Below are 19,259 nucleotides of genomic sequence, written 5' to 3' on the forward strand. Positions count from 1 at the left end.
GGCCAGTAAGAACCGTGGGTTGGCTTGAACTGGGAAAATACCAGCAGAAAGCCAACCCAGCACGAGTTTGTTCGGACGCTGCTTATTTTCAGCTCTGCAGTCAATCTATCAGGTGAATTTCCCAAGTTTACTTGCACCCGACACATCGAAGTGCTTTATGACCGCTGATAAAAAAATCTTAACGTTTAATTAGCATCTCCCAAGCTCAACAGATGGAACTGCAAACAGGTACTGAATTTTTCCTCCGCTGGGGAGCTGGTTTAGTCAAACTAGAGAGCCGAAGCATGAGAGAATAATTTCTAATAATGACACAACCCCTAACTGTCCAGATCATCATTTCAGCTCAGCCACGAGAAGCATGTCCACAAGAAATGCCATTTGCATAAATTACTCAGCCAGGCATGTCCTGAGCCCAGCGCACTACACGACGGAGCTCGATGCTGACTTCAGAGGGCCAGAGGCGTGGTTCCGAATCACGTGGGAGTACGACCAAACCCACAGTCAAAAGCTGGGCATGCTGACAGGAAGAGCTGCCCAGCTTCAGAGCTCCCTGGCTGAAGTCTACAGATAATTCTCCTTCCTCATTCACCGACTTGCCGCTCATGAAAGGAGGACAAACTTAGACGGGAGGCTCCAGCAAGATTTTATTCAGTGGTATACAAGAGGGAGAAATTAAGGTTAAATGGCATACACTACTGATTTTTCAAGTTGCTAAGACAAACCCATAGGGACATGAACAACTGAGGATGACGATGTAAGAAGCGTGACGACCATCTCTAGTGTCCGTACCTGCAAATATACAATATGTTAATGCTTTTTTTTAAAAAGAAAAAAAAAAGGTTAATACTAGCACTGATTTAGACATACTATTCTCATTGTATCACAAATGATTTGCATGTAAACCAGGTGAAGATAAAATGCTACGCTATAGAAACCGTAGGAAGTTCTCCATGTTTCACTTCTCTCTGAAGTCCATCTAGATACTGGTTAGATGGGCAACTGTTAAAGCCTCCCCAGGATTTCACATGCAAGAGACCTCCTGTACCCTAACCTTTTGCCCTGAATCCCACTTCGAATATACCCTGGGTGAAAACAAGGCCAAAGCCTGTAATATCCCCAGACATACCCCTGAGCACCGATAAGATACTCATTTATGCCCATTTCTCATAATGCTGCCTCTGCAAAATCACTCACTAGCCAGACAACATGGGCTCAGTTTTCATTAGGTGCTCATTAAAACGTTTTAATATCAGAACTCTGTTTCTCAAGTTGTCCTGTCAACGACATGGCTTATTGTGAACCAGATCACAAAGAGGATCCTGCAGAGTTTTATTAGGTTCTGCTTTGTTTTAATCTGGACTCTAGTTAGAATTAATATGCTTTAAAAAAGGGGGAAAGAAAAAGGAGCGTCAATCCACAGTTAAGAAAAGATTAAGGCAAAAATGGTGCAGAACGGAACAGGTGACAAACTTAGTAACCACTGCCAACATACCACTACCCCTCAAAAAACACCCATGTATTTTCCATTCGTACTCTAACAAGAGACCTCCAAAGAATACAAAATAAAAAAGAAAGTATAAATCATGAATAAATGGGTCAAAGCTGTGGCAGTGGCTATGTGGACACCTACATTCAAGACACCAGGAAATAGCCGTATTAGTCTATTATTAGATCCTATTAGAATTACAAACCAATTGTCACAATACAGAGGGACTCAACAAGACTTCTGGCATTTCAGTATAAATGCTTTGAAAAAGAAGCTAAATTCAGGTCATTTTCTAAACCCAAACAGCTCATGCAGCAGTATCGTATTCACCTGAGGCTCCACTGACAGTGAATTCCATTTCTCTTCTGCTCTCCATTCTTTACAGAGAATGTTGATAGAAATCACTACTTTCTAACAACTCCCACGTACCCCACAGCTACCTGGGCTCCTCACCACCATGGGACTAAGGGAAGGCCACTATACAGCAAGGTGGAAACGAAGAAAACCCTTTCCCAACAGCAACTATGCCCTCAGACCCACAAAGGTGAGACTACCCTCATAAATGACATCACTGATTTCTATTAGCAGGAGGGCCATTGGATTTTTCATCTTGAAATCTCTGTAGGATACGTACTTTTGGAACTCCCATTCCCTGTTGTCCAGCGGACATACTTGGCGAGTTTTGAGCCAGCGAGAGATGCAGTGGAAGTGGAAAGCGTGCTGGAAGAGAAAATTCCAATCACATCATTTCAGAACACACTAACGCACCTCAGTGTAAAAAATTACCACAGAAAGCATCGCGTTAAGAAAAGAGCAGCAAGTGTTTGCAGACAAAGGTGGGGAGCACAGATCATCCAGCTCACTGGGAAAAGCGAGGAACCAGTCTGCATTTTCAGAGAGAAATGAAACATGAGTGAAATGGCAGCAGGCAGCCCGTTTCACAGCACATGCAGTGGCAAGCAACTGACTTCTGATGAAGGAGAGCGCAGAGTTTAGCAGCTGCTAAAATTGGCAGAGCAGATGCTGATAAGCAGCATAATCAGAAAGACAAGGAAGAGGGTTTCACAGCGAGTAGCAAGGACGATATGTATGTATACATGCTGAAGCTCTCCAACAATCTTCTGGACAAACTAACACTTGAATAAAAATGAACTTGCAAAATTAGAAAGAAAAAAAATAAAATCTCTATTCTGTGCCTAGTACAGACACCCTCTTCCATACCCCAAATAGCTACTCAAAAACAAGGTTCCATTCGTGGTAACTCTTGCACACAGAAATCTTCATTTTGACACTAAAGTATTCTCATATGACTAAAAATTTGCTCTTGTCCTTTACAGATGGAATTGGTACATTTATAATCCTGTTTCAGCATTATCTCACTGGAACTTGATCCCACAGCATAGTGAGGATGGGATGGGTGAACAGGGAGGAAGACATTAAGGAAAAATGTCTTCGAGCTCAGGTTCACATACTAGTGGGACCATGTACAAAGGATCATATATGGCCACATACAAAGAACTGGAGATTATAAACTAGAACCAATTTCACCTGTCTCCAAAAGGGAAAGCAAATCACCTGATTACCCCATATGGATTCCTTGAATCAGCCTGCATAAAGACAAATCAAGCATGGTGACATTCAAGTAATCCTATTATCTGGGAAGAAAAAAATAAAAGACATAGCCCCTACGCAGCCCCTACCAGATCAGGAAAATCCTGCTCTAAATTAAAGATCTGTTCTGCTTCCAGAATGCATAGATAAAGGTGTACTTTCCTCCTTCTCTTCTGTGTCTTCCTCATATACCTCTGGAACTCTCACTTATTTTTTCCCTTCTCTCTCCTTTACACACATTACTAAACAGATGGCGTTTAAAGTTGTGTGTTGTTTATTTTTTTTTCCTAGTAGATTCTCTGACACATTTTAGAGAACTAACTTTGTCGCAATTCATGCAAAAAGGGGGTAACATCACTGCACGCCAGCTCAGCAATTAAAGAGTTTCCCTTACATTGCAGACGCCCCATGCAACTGTGCACTCTTCAGAGGTAGCTGATGCTTGGTTTGCTTGACATTCTATGCCTGTGAAAACAAAAATTAAACACATATATACAGGAGAAGAAGATGTACATGCAACACCAACTGCTGGAATCCTTCATTACAACAGGGGAGGCTCTTTGTTTTGTTGCATTTATTACATCAGAAAGTGTCAGGAGCAGTTGGTTTCATGTATACTGTTTTTCTAAAATTATTAGATCAAAATACATTTCATCTCACTTTCCTTCTTCCTCTACATTTTTAATATTCCAAAGTTCCAGATGGCAGCAGTACTTAGCTCATCCACCAGCGGCATGTGCCTGTTTTCCAGATTTGAAGGATAAATATTTTTATTTTTCTTCCTCTTGTGTTTTAATGCATCTGTTCTGATTATCAGTCGCAGCAGAGCTTTGAAGAAAAGTTTACTTAAATCTCTTATCCAGGTTTCTCTGAATATAAATTCATTCATCTTGTCAGACATTTGGCACCATTAGTGAAATTTACAATTTAATTTGCTCACGTAATGATGGGGTTTGTCCGTCTGCTGCGATAGGTAAGTATACCACCAAAAACACAACAGAAAAAAAGAAAGGTTTAGAATGTGTATTTTCAACTTTTCCTACCTGACAGCTGACGTGGGATGACCCCAAAAAGGATAAAGACTACTTTTGGCTTTGGGTTAGATTATATCAGATGGCATGGGTAAGAGAATGAGGAAGGAAGAACTGCTCTAGGAAAATAAATCCAACAACCTGATTCTCTGTTCTAGAGCTTGAACAATTTACTTCTGGTCCAGCTCAAGAAGAAATTTCAGAATAAGAAGGCTCTTCCAACTCCTCCACAGTCAGCAGCAGAAACCTGTGACCAACAATTTAATCTAGCTTTCTGCTAAAGGATGCTTCCTTTAAAAGTCAAGCCAAAATGGTTTAAAAAGACGTGCTGATAGATGATCAGCTTAGAATTTGATACATGGGCTTGTTGCTTTCTTTTTTTGCAGATCTTTTTTCCTAGCAAAGATAATGTCTGAATGAGCTCCAACTTGCTGTTTGTGTTTCGTTTGCTCAAACGTGCTCTGAGGAAAAGGAATTTGATTCACAAATTAAGAATTCAAAAAACTTTCAAGCCCCACAGGTTTAGCTGAAAAACATCATCTTTATTTTTTTCCGTCCCATTTATCCATTGCTCCGTTTTCCGCTCTCTTTCAGCTGTGGAGATGAACAAAGTCAGAGAAAAGCCAATTTTTCATGACATGCAAGGGAGATACGTTAACCTTGGTCATGGGAAATTACTCACAGCAAGACTCAGGTCTAAAGAAGCTCAGTAGCAACAACTGCTCGGCATGGTTTGAATGAATCTCTATTAATTATATGTTTTACATCTAGATACAATACACAACAGAAAGTCCAAAGCTCAGTCCTTGGCCTGCCCACAGAAGAGAACGAAACCAGTTCAGCTGAAAAGTACAGCTGAAAAGTCTGATGACTTAATGCCTTAAGCCGTCAACACATGCAGCAATGAAACTAAATCTGATTAAGAAAATGGAAGACGTTCAAGAACCTTGAAGAGCCTCAATCACTTTGGTGAAACGTGCACCTGTTTACAATTTGCTGCAAAAATCTTACGGTTACTATAATACAGGCTCATGGTCCTACAGCTTATCCTACATATAATGATAGTTTGAAATACTTGGCAGGAGTCTGTACATTAACAGAGAACGGTGAAAAGATGAGTAGTGAAAGGAAAGGAAATCCATTTGAAGCAAAAAAGTCAACTGGCAAGCTAACTTTATCTGCAGAAGTTTGTGAAAGCCAGGAAAATACTGCAGCACACAGTATCCTTATTTTGCTTCTTCTCTTTCCCTGCTGGAGGGAGGATATTGGGCATATTAGAACTAAAGTCCATCTAGCCCCATTCTTATGTCAGTTTGCCTTTTTACTCCCTAAGTGGCCCTACCCTGTTAGCTGTGCCCTGTGGATCACAACCCAGATTTTTCTTTTCCAGGCTTTAAAAGGATTCCACGTTTGAGTGTGAATGAGAGGGAAGACAGACGGTTTAGGTAAGGGAGAGGAGCAGGACCAGAGTTCATTTAAGTGTCATTTGCTGACCAGCAAGTGCAGTCTAAAATATAACAGTCCCAAAAGCTTAAGAGGACAGATGAACTTTTGCAGAAATAGCTGAAGAGGAGTTCTCTCATGGTGATGTAAGGCCCTCCCAACAAGACATCCAGATTTAACTCCCCCAATCAAGCAGGCTGGAGACTACTGCTGGCACTGCTACCTTCGGCTGCCAAAAAAAGAAACCCCTAAAGCCGAAGCACTTCCCGGACTCCCACTATCCTAATTTCAAAAAGGGACAATATATCAGCTCTGAAACAATACAAATGAACAGCCACTGTCAGAAAATAAAGCTGATGATCCTGGCTATGGAAGAAAGATGAGCTATTTTCTGGCTGCTGACCCAAATGAAGTGGTAAGAGACAGCCAGTAACAGGTACTGGAGCAATACTGAACTTCTCTTCTTTTGCCTTGCTTTTGGCAGAGTATCCGGAGCTAATACTCGAGCTACCTGTAAATAAACGTGAAAGAGGCAATGGAAGTGTTTCATCACTGGGAGTTATATCAACACATATTGCGTAATGGTAACTTCTGAATCTTAGCATCTAGTAAGAACCATCCCTCTCCATATACGTCTATTGCAGAAACCTCCTGTATGTTTGTAACCAAAGTACCCCGAGATTTAAGTAGCCACAATGGCAGGTATCAGAAGTCACCTACGTGTCTCCTGCAGCAACAGCCTGCTGCACTGCTAAATTTGATGACAGAGCTCTTCAAAATGGCTTCCCCTTGAGCAAGGGCAACCACGGTATGGGTTCCCTTTAACTTTAGAAAGCAAGATGCAAAGAGATGTTCTGAAGGGACTGACTCATTGGGAAGACCAGAACAAAATGCAGATTCCTTGGCTAGCAGCACACGTTGTTTTAAACCAGAGACAGAAAAACAACAACAAAAACAGGCTAGTAAACTTGTACATTTCTTACTTACAAAATATTGACTGAGTTTTCCAATTCTGTTTTTCAAACTTCAGATGTTTTTCAGAACTTTCCCGTTGCAATGTTCTCAGTTTCTTAAGAATGATCTGCAGATTTTTCTAAATACTTACCCTAAATTCCTCCTGTCATATTGTCACGATTCATTCTACTTATAGCCCCCTTGTATGACAGTCAGCATTTCCTCTTAGAATCACAGTCCCAAAATATTTGTACACAGCTATCACTTTCCACGCTCACTTAATGAGTTAGCAAACTATATATACATGACTTAGCAAGCTTTATATACTTAGTTCAGTTCTGTTCTTCTCAGAAAGCCAAAATCAACTAACCTGTTAAGCATCCTGAGACTCTGCTCTGGATTCTAACCAATTCGTCCGTCTTTGTGAAAATGGACTATCAAATTGTGTACTTTGCGTCTTACTATCAAAGGAAGGGACCACTATTTGGATGGCACATTTCATACAGTTCAAAAGTATGCTGGACACCTTACAGGACTGCATTCCACATTGCAGATGAGAAGGTAACCCACTCACAGAGTTTCCTAACACTCAACTTGCCAAGCTGCAATGATAACACCAAAGAGCAAACCTCTGAAGAAACGAGGAACACTGCTTAAGTAAAATCTAAATAGGGCCTGGGTCCTCCCAGAAAAGAACAAAAACAAAACACCGTAAGTCTACTCATCCCTTCTATGTGCTGGAAATGAACCGTATTGAGGGTCAGGGGAATCCTCTGTCCATATTACCAACAAACAAGTCGTAACGTACATGCACTCGAAGGACTGCACGAAACCTTAACATTGTTACATCCTCGTTTTTAGATGTTGGATTAATAATGTTAACAATCCTCCATTAGCGTGGCTGGCGTTACTTATCACTCTTTTAATGTTTTCCCTTTTAAGGTTTCTTTTCATCACTAGGCGAGGGAGGCATTTGTACCCTGCATTTTATCAAACCGAATCTCGTGTTGTTCTTCCCTGTACGTTCTAGTAATTTTTCCTCAATTTCTAATCACTTCACATCTTATGTTTGAAAATCTAATTAAAGTGTTGCTTAACATCATTAATGACCCGTAACAAGGAAGTAAGTAAATCCAGAGCCAACACTGATCTCGGAACACCAATTTAGATACCCTTTCTACTCTGTATACTGTCAATTTTGGTCCACCATTTGCAGTTCAGGCTTTTCATAATGTTGCTCGTACCCTAACTAATACTGTGTTACACTTGAGCAACTCAAAAAAAAAAAAAAAGATGGAAAAAAAAGAAAAAACTCTAAGTTACCCATCTGCTTTTCCTTTGCTGTTTTTTCCATAACCTACATATGCACTTTCAAACTCACCCAACACCAATTTTGGTAGGGGATATACACACACACACACAAATATATAAAAATATAAAATATGTATTTTTAAGGACTAACAGAATAAATTCACTACTGGAAAGTAACACCTGTCCATGCTCTTTACAGCTCCTCTACATCTTGCCCTCATCCTCTTAGTTCCTATTTGCCATTTAACAGAAATAACAAAAATGAGACTGCATTTGTCTCTCATAGGAGGCAGATTCACAGAATGAAACACACTGAAATCCACTATCTTACAACATATCCCTCTTATTTGGAAGTATTATCTTGAATTACAGGGCTGCATATATTTACCCTTTACACTTGTAAATTTGATAAATGTATATCTTACGTTCTAAAAAATCTTCAAAATTTCATTTACCTGTCAGTTATACGTTCTCCTCTCTAATAAATCATAAAGACAAGAGACTAAGTTGTAGTCAATGTCAATCTCAAGTACTTTTCAGGGTGGTGCAGGTACTTTAAAAATCAATTTTTATGCCACAGGAATTTAGTGTATTTCATAATCACTATTATCGCTTGCTTTTTTTAGTGTCATCATTCCCTTTCTAATAACAAAGAATAAACCGAGGGATGGATAGGAAGTAGCTGGTTCAAAATACAAACACATCTGTTCCAAAACGAAGAAGTCAACTTGCTTAATCTAGTTTCAGCCCCATGTTACCGTGCTTTCTTTTTTTTTTATAAAAGAAAACCCAACAAAAACTTCTGAGAGTAGTTTTGTAATTAATGTTTACTTATAATGTGAAATCAGGTGCATCTCTCAGCAATCATTACTATAAACTTTTCTGTTTTTTGTTTGTTTGTTTTCATATAGGCTTATTGGCAGCGTTACCATTACCTGTACTTGCAAGGGCTACAAAAAAAAAGAAACAAAGCTATCACAATGGAATGGTGACTAACATTTCTCAGACATTGTAGCTCCTGCTTTTTGGGGTCCCACAATCCTACCGTTTTAGTAATACAGACAAATTTCTATCTGAGGTATATTAAAAGGTGTTTTGTCCCTCGCTACTGAACAAAAAGTGGACAGTTATTGTGTAAGTAATACCCTGTCAAATTTTTGAGGGAAAAAATGGGTTTTGTAGTCATTACCTATCCTTTACGGGACTAAAACCAGTGACTTTGTATATACACACCTATTTCACAATAGAAGTGTTTGTGCATTGTTTTTAATCCTATTATCACTTTATTTTCCAACACAGCAAGCATGTTTTTTTTTGGAAACCATCAAAAAAAATCGAGCAAGTACTAGCAAGACTTGGTCTTCAGTTTTGGTATTTGATTATCCTGTTTGTAAATCAACCAGTTAATTTTCTAGGTAGTCATAAAATTCCCTATAGCATAACACAAACTAACTTATGTAAGGGAGCTTTTGTAGAATGAGGAGCAAAAAACAGTTACTGGTCCGAGCCTTTTCTCAGACACAGAAAGCAGCACAAGATTTATTCCTAATGGTTGCCATCAAAAAGTTGATACCTGTCCCAACACCTGCAGCCTTAATCTCTAAGGCTTCTCTTTGTGAGCAGTACCTGTCGACCCTAAATAATCTGACTTCATACTGGCTCTTTATTATCACTTCCTTTCCTTTTGTTTGCATTCAAAATACACTCAGCACCTTCAGCTCTTCTGCAGATACAGTACCAAGTGATTCTATTCTTTAGAAGAAAAGGGTAAGTGAAAAACAGTACACAAAAACAGGGTCACAAAAACAGATTTCAGGATTTCAGCAGTATATAAAACTGAGCTTCGTATTTGCTCTGCAAAGACTTATTTCTGAGCTGAAAGCTGGATTTACTGAAATATACCCTGAACAGTGGAAATTTCAGCTGCACGTCATGTACATGTGAAAACTGTCAGCTCTCTTCCCCACCGTTTACTTACATAGATCCATAATATGGTTTCTGCAAATGGCACAGTTATCAACCACAATGTCCCATGCCCAGAGAGCTACTGCGTTCCACTAGAGAGGGGGACAAAAAAGAAAAACATAATTTTCACTCATTTTATAGCATACGATAGTTCTTGTTCTTCCTCAAGATCCCATTTATTTCTGAAATGGAAAAGGTGGAATATTTTAAAAAATCTTGTAACTCCAGAGTAATTCTTTCGCATGAGTTGAGAAGTGTTACCGGAAAGCAGCGGAACATTCCCTTCACACACACCTCTTGGACCCAACCTCAGAAACACCTCCCTTAGTCTCTCCTTTTTGTTTTTTTGTCAAACAATCACAGGATCTGTATTTCTATTTGAGATGTATAAACAAGGATGTGCCTCATGCCACATCCTCAGGTGTGATGGAAAGGACAGTACTTTGGAGAAAGGCCAGCTGAGATGTTATTTTGTTACGAGGAATTTCCATTACTTGCACCAGTTCTAGTAACGGTCGGGGCCAACAACCAGAATCATCTCTAACTTTGTCCTTCACTGACTCCTGACCCATCTCTTTTGCAAAAATTAAAAATTTGAAAGCGCTACCAAAGAAACCTTTCAAAGATAAAACGTAAGAGGAATCTCTATCTTCCATGCTACTTCAGCGGAAGGGTTGGCTAAAAAATTCCGTGGCAATTTTAGAAAAGCGATTTAGAATGAGATTGTTAACACAAGCTATGCAAAAAAACATAGCACCTTTTTATTCCACCCCCCAAAAAATCCAGAATCGTGTCTTTGGTAAATTCACAAAATAGATGGGTTTGCCTTCAGTATTCAAAGCAACCCAACAGTACATTGGTAGACATGATAGTCTTCATTTACCACTTCAGTAGTGTGGGTATTTTGTTCCTTCTTACTTTTTCGGTACATGATTCTATTGACGGCACTACAGTAAATCTTCTGTAGTGTATTCCATTTTGTGGCGTTTTCTCAGTGTTTGTATTCCTTCCCTCAACCTGTGGATTCTGAAGGAGGAACGCAGACTCCCAAGTGTTGCTAAGGGGTACCACATTAATACTAGTAGCAAATACAAAGTCATCATGATACTACTAGCTCTTGTAGGAAACGGGTGAGTAGCGATCTTCCGACTACCGTGCCATGGGGGTTGGCAGGAGGCGTTCACCTCTCAGGAGTTCCACCTGCACATCCGGGCAGCAATGACAACCCCCCCAGCACCCTTATCGCTTCCACACGGCAAGATATCAAGATTCAAGCTCCAGGACTGGGCTGGGTGAGGCCCTGGGCACCCTGACCCAGCGGCCGCCGTCCCCGCCTCTGACAGCGATCAGGACGCGGCGACGCCGCCGGTGCCCCCCCCGGGGCCGAGGGCAGGCGGCAACCCCCGGCCCGGCGGGCCCTGACAGGACCGGCCCGCGCCCGCTGATTGGCCAGCCCCCCTCCGCGCTCGGCGCCCATTGGCCGGGACGCACGCCAAGCCACCCGCAAGCCCCGCCCCGCCGGTGTGGGGCCGGGCGGCCGGCTCCGGGAGGGCAGCGAGGAGCCACCCCCGCCCCGCTCGCCGCCAGCGGGACCGGGACCGGGACCGGGACCGGGACCGGCCCCGGGCCCCCGCAGCTCGCCCCGCCGCGCCGGGCCTCACTTTCTTGACTTCGAAGCGCTTCTTGCCCGCGCCGCTGTTAGTGCCGCTGGGGGTGTCCACGTCCATCGCGGCCGCCATTTTGGATGCGTGATCCGGCCGTGCCGCTCAGTGCGCATGCGCGGTGAAAAAGAGGGGGTGGGGGAGGGAGGAGACGGGGAGGGGGCGGGGCTCTCCGGGAGCCCCGCCCCCGACAGGTGCGGAAGGAGCACGGCTCGCAGGGCAGGCCGGGAGTTGCGGTCACGTGACCCGGGCTCTTAAAGGAGCCGCGTAGGGCGGGGCAGCGCCCCCCCCCAGTGCCGTTACTTCATCGCCCCCTCTCCCCCCCCCCCGCGCGCGGGGTTGCGCAACCCGAGGGGCGGGGCCGCGCCGGGAGCCGGTGGGGGAGGGGTGGGGCGGGGCCGAGGATTTAAAGGGACAGAGCCCCGCAGCTGCGGACAGACGGCGGCGGGTGGTGGGGGTGGTGTCGCTGCCCCCGGGGGCGTTGGGGCGGTTTGAAAGGGGCCGGGGGTGCTCGGGAAGGCGGCTCCTCAATAAAGCAGCTCTGTTCAAAGCAGCGCTGCGAGATTTTTAATAAAAATACCCATTTCAACCCTAAATGCACACGAACACCCCCTCAACACGCTAGAACCCTGGCCATTAATGGAATAGGGTTTGCAGGATTTTGTTTTTCTAATAAAGCCCATCCATTTTAACCCTCAGTACGCGGTGGCATACCCCTAAGCTCCCTGGGAACCCTGGCCGTTAACGCAGCGCGGAGCAGCGGAGGGCTGGTAGCCCCGGTTCAGCCCCGGCTGAGTGCAGCCATACGGAACTATGGTCGCGGCACGGCGGGGAGGTGGCTGCCGGGGTGAGAGCCGTGCAGTGGCCGCGCCGGACGCATCGCTCTGTGTAAAACCACCCTCTTGTCTTCGTCAAGACAAAAATAGCAGCGCAGACCTGAGGTCTTGCTAAAAAGGTTGCGGGTTTGCTTGTTTTGAAAAAAAAATAAAAAACACCACAAGATATCAAATGATGTGGAATAGAATGATGGAATGTATATCTCTCTGCTTATTTAATTAATATTTACTGATACGTGCATACGTACGCACAGTACCAACAATGTGAACTGTATTAGGCCGCCAGTGAAATCAGTGACGGTATTCCCCAGTTCGTAAAAGGCACGTCGGATCCGCCTTCTTCAGTCTACCTGAAATAATCCGCTTTCTGTTGGTGGTTTCGTGCCACCCATGATCTCCTTCCCCTAGGAAAAGTGCATCCCCTCAGACCTGTTTTTCCCCTCTCCAGGCTGTGTTGTAGGGAGGTGGCAGTAGCTGCTGCAGGCAGGCTGCAGCTTTGAAAAGCACCAGCCCCAAAAGAAACGCAACGCTGGTCCAAATTACCGGGGATGCTTTGAAGAATGGATCGTTTTTCAAACCACCAGGACATGCAGGGGAAAATGAGGAGGCTGCCAAGCTGAAAAGGCAGGGAGACAGACAGACGAGGTGGCAGATGACGACTGCTCTGTGTATGGTTACTCCCAATTAAAACGAGACAAACTCCCTCTTCCGATCGTCAAAAACTGTTCCAAAAGGCAAGGCACCAACAGCCTGCGGACTCCAGTGCAGTTACCTTCCAGCCCCAGAGTCTGTTATTTTGGTCATTGCTTTTCTCCTTCAAGGTCCTGTGGTTGTCTCTCCCCTATTCCCCCCCCCCTGCAGCCACCACCATTTCCCTCTGTGGGGTTGTTGGCAGAATGCTGACCCCATACACGTGCACTTGGTGTTTTCCCACGTGGGCTGCTGGGGAACCACTCGTGAGGGGCAGCCGCTTGCAGGCCTGGCTCCCACAGCTGCCCCTTACAGGTTCCAGGCAGGGGCCTGGGGGCTGTACTGACACCATTTGACCCTCCGATGTACCAGAGCAGAGAGATCCATATGGCTCGGGGAGGAATTCCCCCCAAATTAACAGAATCAGAAGTTAAATGCTGACAGAAAATGTTGCTCTCCTGTCCCCGCTGCCTCAGCCTTTACCACTCTGTCAGCCTGAGTGCGCTCACCAGTGCCATGGGGTCTCTCTGGGGCCCTCAGGTCACCCTCAGGAATTAAAATATTCTGACAGAAAGCAGGGAATTTAAATACCTTGAAACCCTCTTTGGAGCAACACCTTTCCTTTACCGTACAGTCATGTTAGCAGGGCTGGGCCTTCCAAGTCTGTCAGGAGCAAAGTGCAGGGAATAGAGGGAGGTAGTCCTAAGCTTACAAACCTCAAGTTTACTTTCATAAAAGACTTTTGCTGTTGCATTCCTGTGCTTCACCTGCACCTTCTCAGTGCTTAAGGTGTGATTTTGATGGTGCCCTAAGCAGGAATTACCTGGCACATGAGACTCATTTCTGTTCGGTGGTTGCAAACCGAGGAGTGAAAATCAAGTGCATTTTATTACTTTTTAAATATCTGTGGGCTTGGCTGTCTGCCCTCCAGTTGCTGATGCCACTAAAAACATTTGATTTGACTAAATTGGGATTTCTAGCACCATTTGCTTCTGTGGAGGCCCAAACAGACAGCATTCACAAATGATCACTGGGACAAAACTGAATCTACAGTTTTTCCGTGTTGTCGCAAAACTTCTTGAAGTTCATGAAGTGAGCAAACAGCCTCCCGCCAGGGCTCTGTAGCATCACCAGCTAATCCAGAGTGCTTGGTATAATAAAGCTGAATTCAAAGCACAGAGACGGGGTAGATTAAGCAATATATCCCATAGATTTTTGGAGCAGACTATGGTTGATTTCTGCATAACCCCCCCCCCCCCCCCCCGCCTCTGTGCATGTTTTCCAGATGATGGTCATGTTATACCCCCATGTAGCACCACTGGCTTTGCAATCGATTACTAAAACCTCAGGAGAGAAATGGAGCCACCTACCCCTAGTAATCCAGCTAAGAAGAACAGATGAGATTTAGAGAAAGGAGCAGGTTGCAGGCTTTCATGGGATGGTGACTAATTGCTGCTCTTCCTTTTTCATGGTGTTTCACCTTAAGCTGCTTGATAACTTGCAGATAAAATAACATCCAACCGTCATGACTCAAAACCAGCCTGCAGGCTACCAGATGCTTGCAAAAGCCATGGTACTTAATGACTGTGCCCAATTTACTGCAAACAGCCTTTCCCCACACATGAAAGAGAGCAGCAGGGAGCGTGGTTCTAGGCTCAGCAAATAACACGGTCCCCACGGTGGGCTTCTCAGCCCCACCCCATGCCTGACCATCAGCTGCTGCAAGGAAACATCACTGGGACAGAAGGGTCCCGGTGCATGACAGTGAGGATGTTGAGCAGATTCCAAGGAAAGGTTTTGGACCCATTCCTCCTGCCCCTTGATGCTCTCCATCCTTGGGAAAGGTTTAGATTAGGTGTCAGGAAGAATTCTCAGGAAGGGGTGGTTAAGCACTGGAATGGGCTGCCCAGGGAAATGGTGGAGTCGCCATCCCTGGAGGAATTAAAGAGGCACGTGGATGTGGCACCTAGGGATGTGTTTTAGTGGTAGACTTGGACCTGTTGGGTGATAGTTGGTTTTGGTGATCTTACGGTCTTCTCCAACCTAGATGATTTGATGATTTGAGCACCAGGTCACAGTCTGGATGTCCCTCGTTGCTTAGGCAAAATTTTCAAAATGCTTTTTATCCATTTAGTGAGGATTTAAAAAAAAAATAACAAATATATAGAGAGAGAGAATGTTATGATAGTTCAATTCAAGTAGTTCTATGCATTTACTACTACTGCAAGTAAGCAACAATGTAAAATCTGGCAGATTAATTAATAATAGCCAGGAAAAACCACAGGAGTAGCCAAAGTAGTAACACAAGCTTGCCTACATATAAATCAATGAACTCCTACTGATTTGGGAAATCCATGAACACTCGGTAACATGAGGAGAGGCAGTTCCAGACTGGTGTGTGGGAGACACTGAAACACTGTTTACAGATATTCTTATCTACAACTACTCCCAACAGTCTTGAATATGGCACAGCCACAGAAAGGGAATAAGCACTAAAATCAGAGAAAAATATCAGCAAGGGTGGTCTGGGAGCTACCTCCACAGGAGCAGCACGGAGTGATGCTGTTTAAAAGGAAGTGAGAAGCTTCAAGCCACAGTTTTGCATCTGCCTTCCCCCATTAATTCTTAGTCCTTTTTCAAAAAATGAAAATAATAGAGTATCCCCCAATTCCTGCCAAGAAAGGGGAAAAAGCCATATTTGGCCCAAGGATTACTCTCCCACCTATTTGCTGTTTCAGTATGAGTTAAGAAAAAGAAGGGACAGGACATGATGCAAGAGCTTCAGGGAGGTTTTAATGAGACACACAGGAAGTTCTGTATTGGCTGAGAGTTTACTGCAGCTATCAAGGAGTCCTCTACCTCACTGTATCGAAATACGCATTAGTTTATCATGGAAGATCCATATATTCAAGTTCATTCACATCCCATAACCCTCTTTTTGTGAGTCTGTGATCAGTCGAGGTAACTGGTTGCACAGGTCTGAATGGGAATCTGGTAAGTAGTTCTGAGGAATCAGGAAAGCTGGGAAAAGAAGAGGCCAGAGGCCTGACAACACCACGTGCACACAAACGATCATGTACCAGGCCCTTTTCATTCCCTGGAGTCATAAAGCCAATGCCCTGTTCTCCTACCTTCCTTTGGTCACATGAAGTGGGACAAAGTACCTGCATGTACATACATTTCTCACGCTGGGGGTTGGACTAGCAAAGAAAACTTCTTCAAAACCCCACCAAATACCAGCCTTTGGTTAGAAAGGAGCCTGGAGCTGAGAAAGATTCCTTCTAACTCATCTTTCATACAGCAAAACTGTCAATTAATTAAAACGTGACGGAGAGTAGAAGGAAAACTGTTTCTCCTTCTTGTCCAGTTTTAGGACAGGGGAAATTTGAGCAGATGACAATTTATCTGGGAAGGGGAGGTTGAGGAGCCAATAGCCCCCGGAAGCTCATGAGTGAAACTCATTCTTACGCTAGCTGATTAATAATTAAGGTAGTTGCTTATGCTGAACTAGCTTTCCCTTAGTTTGCCTTACTATTTCCTTCTATTTACTCCTTTCACCCTTGCTGTCTTTTTTAGTGTATGTATACTTTACTGTATCTTTAAATTTAATCGTCAAAACCCAGGTTGTGGGTTTATTGGTGTACAGAAATTATCAGGTAATCTTTCCCGTCTACAAACACATTTCATTCCAAGTTATCTGCATTAAGAATCATTACAGAGTGCAGTTCATTTTGCATCTCCCCTTTCTATGCTGCAGGACCAAAATGTCTGCGATTCCCCTGTAGACATGGGCTGTGAAGACCAAGGGGCTTCTCTGCGGCCCTGCAAAGGTCTGTGGTGATGTTTTAGGAGAGAGGAATAATCTACTCTGTGAAAATTCCAGGGCTGCTGTGAAGGCAAGCTAAAGGCTGGGTATCCCACGTGTCCCAGTTCCCAGCAAGCGTGAGCTGAGTGTACTGGGGGAGGATTTCCTTTAAAATCTCTTCAGATCTTTTTAGCTGTGGGACGGAGACGACCTCCTCCGGCTGGAGTCTGGTGAGCGGTGGTGTCCCGATGCCACCAGGCTTGTTCACTGCAGTTAGAGCTGCCGAAAGAGAAGAGCAAAAAACAGACGGCCGTTTGACAGTAAGGAAAAGGTTGACATGCCACTTTCAGCTCAACACTGGATGTTTGCTTGGAAGCTCTGTGCAGCCGTGTTTCGTCACCCCTTCATTCCTGCCCAGGCTGTGTGGATTGCACTCAGCTCACTACGTCTCCCTCGGGTTCTCTTTCAAGTTAAATAGAAAGTTCTCAGACAACTTTGAGGGCACATTTGGGACTCACACACACAACACAACAGTGGTTTGTTTGCAGCTGCTTAATTTAAATTGGATTTCACTTCAATTCGTTGAACAGCTGAGGAACCCGTGTGGACACACTTATTTGCCTTAAGAGTTTGCTTAAAATCAGTTCCTAATTGATTTAAGCTCCACTGATCAGATTTAAATATATATTTAAAAGGTCAACACAACCTTTTGCATCGATTTAATGAAAAGATATTGAAAGCAGCGCTTGAGTAAACTGGTGCAACCCCGTGTAAAAAGCTGTTTGAATTAGTATAGTATGGATTGTCAAAAGATGGAAAAACGTTTCTCTCCCTCAAAGCTTGCAAATTCAATCTCTTGATTGAATACTAGAAAGACAGAGGTTGATGGACCTCTCCTCTGATGGAGCTGCACATTGATTTTATCATTAGATATACAAAACAAATACCTAATTCAGTAATAGGCACATTTTATGGCATCCCTTGATGGTGCTCATCTTAGTCTTTCATATCCATATACACATTTTAGCTCAAAAATCACAAACCTTCCCTCTTCAATGTGAAAGTTCAAAATTCAAGCCTGTGAATGTTTTTGAAATTATAATATTTAAAAGATTACAGTCTGGAAAGAGAGGAGCTTTTTTAAAATTTAGATAAATAGCAGTACAAAAGTATCACTTATGTCAGAAACCTATTTCACTGTTTAACAGGTGCAGATATTCATCATAAATTAAATCTCATTTGTGCTGAGAGGTTGGATTGCTGAGGAATCACTTTATTGGTATGCGAAATATTTACTATGTATAGCTGGACGGCTTCCCAGGAATTCTGATGAAATATATTAATGCACGAGAAAGCACATCCTTTCTTCACAAGACCTGTGCAAATGTAAGCTTTGCTCCTCTCAGTGTCTTATACAGAGTTATTAAAACTGTCTGAATTGTCCATACCAATTTATCTAGAATAACTGCTAAGAAAGACCTTTTCATATAGAAAATTCTCTCAGTTGAGTAAAGCCGCCCTCACAAACATGAATATACTATTAAAAATAAAACACACTTTTCTTTAAATGACATTTTTCTTCACCCTATTTAGAAATTGCCTTTTTCTTATAGGCGGGTGAGAAACCACATGTCGCTTTAAACAAGTTCAGATGCCCAGAAGAGAAGAGTGATATTGGGATCACTTCAAAAAGCACGTGAACTTAGAAGCCAATAAGTAACATTTGGCTGGGAATTGTTTGCATGTGTCCTTTGAATAACAGGCATTATTTGCTAAGAATGATTTATTTAGACAATTCAGCTATGAATTTCTGTATCTGTGGTACAGCCGAAATATGGTACAGCGGTAGAAGAGAATTCCAGTTACTGTCTAAGAAGGGTTCTTGGTTTCCATCTGTAACATGAGATTTGGGTTTGCTGTGTAGAATAATTGATCTGCATGACAAATACAGACAAGGTTAGCTCTCAGAGTGTTAAAATATGCAAGAAGAAGAAAAAAAAAGTACATCAATAGCAGGTTTTGTGCACAGACAGGAAAAGCCTCAAACAAGTGTAGACCACATTCCTAACAGCTGAGAAGCCACATAAGTAAATAGATAAATAAATAAAGCATCACTAAAAGCCAATATGAAGTGTAGCATATTAAAAAGCTAATAACTGAGAGCCACGAAAGCTCAAGAGTTTACACGAGCAGCGTATAAAACGCTAATGTAACCACGACCAGGGAATCTTGTAGAAACCACCCCCCTGCAGATCAAAAAAAAAAAAAAAAACTATTTCCAGGAATAACAGATGTATACAAATTTGCAAGGTCGGAATTTGTTCTCTGTTCCTGCTTCACAGACCTATGTCGCCAAACTATATGTACGTGGTTTAAGCCTTGCAGAGCACAAGCAGTACAATTGCATTTCCATTCTCCAATTGCTATGGCCGTGGCATGTTCTGCACATGATAGCCCCCCATACTG

The 19,259-nt window shown here is 43.2% G+C and overlaps 1 protein-coding gene and 1 long non-coding RNA gene across 2 annotated transcripts; both read right to left on the reverse strand.

Moving 5' to 3' along the window:
* Positions 1–622: 622 nt before the first annotated feature.
* LOC118156893 (E3 ubiquitin-protein ligase RBX1) lies at positions 623–11,605 on the reverse strand. The gene is made up of 5 exons (XM_035311109.1): positions 11,463–11,605; positions 9,815–9,893; positions 3,492–3,562; positions 2,121–2,206; positions 623–789 (listed from the first exon to the last, which is right to left on the reverse strand). The coding sequence occupies exons 1-5, from the start codon at positions 11,538–11,540 to the stop codon at positions 777–779; spliced, it is 327 nt and encodes a 108-aa protein (XP_035167000.1). The 5' UTR covers positions 11,541–11,605; the 3' UTR covers positions 623–776.
* LOC118156895 lies at positions 3,877–8,296 on the reverse strand. Its single transcript, XR_004746491.1, has 2 exons — positions 7,988–8,296; positions 3,877–7,901 (listed from the first exon to the last, which is right to left on the reverse strand). It is a non-coding gene; the product is annotated as an uncharacterized LOC118156895 (long non-coding RNA).
* Positions 11,606–19,259: the final 7,654 nt, after the last annotated feature.

The sequence above is a fragment of the Oxyura jamaicensis genome, assembly GCF_011077185.1.
Source record: "Oxyura jamaicensis isolate SHBP4307 breed ruddy duck chromosome 1 unlocalized genomic scaffold, BPBGC_Ojam_1.0 oxy1_random_OJ106470, whole genome shotgun sequence".
NCBI lineage: Eukaryota > Metazoa > Chordata > Aves > Anseriformes > Anatidae > Oxyura > Oxyura jamaicensis.

What these genes read in the sequence shown, in the direction of transcription:
- LOC118156893 (XM_035311109.1), bottom strand. Translation starts at nt 11,540, where the DNA reads ATGGCGGCCGCGATGGACGTGGACACCCCCAGCGGCACTAACAGCGGC. An exon ending in AAACCATATTATGGATCTAT is followed by an intron (nt 3,563 to 9,814) that starts GTAAGTAAACGG and finishes TTGTTTTCACAG; the next exon opens with GCATAGAATGTCAAGCAAAC. An exon ending in TTGCATGGGGCGTCTGCAAT is followed by an intron (nt 2,207 to 3,491) that starts GTAAGGGAAACT and finishes TTTCTCTTCCAG; the next exon opens with CACGCTTTCCACTTCCACTG.